We start from the raw sequence: 2,256 nt of genomic DNA on the forward strand, positions 1-2,256 counted from the left end.
TATTTTATAAATTTTTAACTACAAAATAATTATTAAATTTTAAATATTATAAATTTTGTTGAAATTCGAACTATAAATGCTTATTAAAAAATGTATTTTTAATATTTTTCAACTGCTGTTGTAACAATATATCAGGAGTCTTGTATTAAATTTTCACACTTTTTCAACCATCAAATAAAATTTTACTGATATTAATAGAAAAAAAAAACTAAAAAAATTGAAAACTAACAATGTCCGTAAACAGCTCAAAAAGAGTCGAAATACTTTGAAAATTTTTTCATATTTTTTAGAAATAAAGAGTAGTCCATGATAAAAGAATCACCCTGTATATATAGCTATTTCTACCTCCTGTTTCCACATATATATGAATTCAGAGAATGTGCATTGTGCATATAATAATTCAAGATCGAGTATAATATAATAAACTGTATATAGGTAATTATAAAAAAATGAATAGTTTTTAAAATATTTTTCCATGATATACATTTTTATTAGCAAAAAAAAAAGTAATCCCTACATAAATGTAATAATTATTTTAAAATAATGATAAAATAATATGAAATATTTCATTAATTGTATGTTATATAAGATTTTCAAGTTTATTCATATCCTTGTACCAACTTGGCAACTTCCCATCTCGGCTTCAATGCAAGATTTTGTACTTCAACAGAGTCTTTAGTAACAATACCAATTTGATATTTATCGTGGCTCCTTGCATCTCTGTAACATATATCATAATAGTTAATTGTGAATTTAAAACAAGTTAGATATTGAAACCAGGATTAATGAGTACAACAAAATAAACAATAAATAATTTTTAAAATACCTGTAATACAATACTTCCATGCACTTTTTAAGTAGATCAATAGCTTCATCTTTTGTTAATTTAGAATTGAATTTTTCACGTTTTTCATCAATAGCTTTACGCATTAATGGCAATGCAAGGTACGCACCATAGCCACTAGCAATTTGTTCATCTGCAAATGCTGTTCCCAATTTATCGATTTCACCCAAAAAGGGAACATCATTTTGGATTCCAGCCACTAAGAATGTGGACCAGAGTGGCTTCATCTTTGTTCTGCGGTTGTACAAGACACGAGACAGCCAAGTGTGTAAAGCTTTTGGTTTCATTGATATTCCATCGTTAAGACTCTTTTCAGTCCTTACTTTTTCTTCAACAACATCTCGTATAAATTGATAATCGGAGTATTCACCTGCTGCAGCTACAATAATATTTTGATTCACCTGTTGATACAACATGATTTATTCAATCATAAAGTTAATCTTTTAGGTTCCTAATAATAATTAAGACAGAAAACTATCATACTGTCAATATTCTGGGATTATTCTGGAAACACGCCATTGAGCCATATGATGTGAGTGTATCTGCAGCCAAAGCTACACCGGATTCAAACACAACACCAAGCACAGAAGTAGTAGTTGTGATTGGAGTCCAGCCGTGCTGTACAACATCATGTTGAGCTAATAAACAAAAACAAATCATTAGATAAAAAAAAATGTCTTTATTTAATTAGGTAATATGATCATAATTCAGTGGAATAAGACTGTATTACCCAGACAGCATTTTGTAATGATAATAGTATAAGAGTATAATTATAATAACGTTATACTAATATTATTCGTTATTATAATGTTATAATAATATTATTAAGCAAAAAATTGCTGTCTGGGTATAACTATTGTCTAATAATGAATTAATATACAGTGGTCTCTTAGTATCCTGGAAGATATCAGACTAGAGGACTGCCGGATTAGTGCTGGACTAACTTTACATCTTTTTATGTCAATCAATTCAAAAACAATAAGGATTTCTAAGTCGTTATATCGTAATGTATCGTAATTTCAACTAACCTGTATGTCCAATATCGGGGACACTTTTAAAATTTCCGGGAATCCATTGCTGTTTAATGTCCATGGTTAATTATTAAGTTCGCAGAGGTTATTTTCAAGTTGGTTTTGGAATTTTCAGTATTCTGTTATATTGATCTCAGAAAAAAAGATTAATTTATTGTTGATCAAAATATCTAATCGTCATTACATTAATTTCTAACATAACCTTAAAAACTCGTATCACGGCCGTTGTTATCATAGATAATTTATTATCTATTGTCATTATTCGATAAGGTTGGCAGAACTTATGGTCTGCCAGATATTATTATTAAACATTACCGTACCAGAAACGCAGTTTAAAAATAATATGTTATTATAATTTATAATGTTATTTTTAAATTTTTA

At 28.0% G+C, this 2,256-nt stretch overlaps 1 protein-coding gene across 1 annotated transcript; it reads right to left on the reverse strand.

The window, feature by feature from the left end:
* Positions 1 to 466: 466 nt before the first annotated feature.
* Positions 467 to 2,059, reverse strand: LOC100165821 (proteasome subunit N3-like). The gene is made up of 4 exons (NM_001162747.2): positions 1,873 to 2,059; positions 1,328 to 1,482; positions 827 to 1,245; positions 467 to 720 (listed from the first exon to the last, which is right to left on the reverse strand). Exons 1-4 carry the CDS (start codon positions 1,934 to 1,936, stop codon positions 600 to 602), a joined length of 759 nt encoding a protein of 252 aa, NP_001156219.1. The 5' UTR covers positions 1,937 to 2,059; the 3' UTR covers positions 467 to 599.
* Positions 2,060 to 2,256: the final 197 nt, after the last annotated feature.

This window comes from Acyrthosiphon pisum, chromosome A1 (assembly GCF_005508785.2).
Source record: "Acyrthosiphon pisum isolate AL4f chromosome A1, pea_aphid_22Mar2018_4r6ur, whole genome shotgun sequence".
NCBI lineage: Eukaryota > Metazoa > Arthropoda > Insecta > Hemiptera > Aphididae > Acyrthosiphon > Acyrthosiphon pisum.

Bases quoted from the DNA above. Each gene is read 5' to 3' on its own strand.
- LOC100165821 (NM_001162747.2), bottom strand. From the start codon at position 1,936: ATGGACATTAAACAGCAATGGATTCCCGGAAATTTTAAAAGTGTCCCC. The intron at 1,483-1,872 runs GTTAGTTGAAAT...TTTGTTTATTAG, and splicing joins CCCCGATATTGGACATACAG to CTCAACATGATGTTGTACAG. The intron at 1,246-1,327 runs GTATGATAGTTT...TTGTATCAACAG, and splicing joins ATAATCCCAGAATATTGACA to GTGAATCAAAATATTATTGT.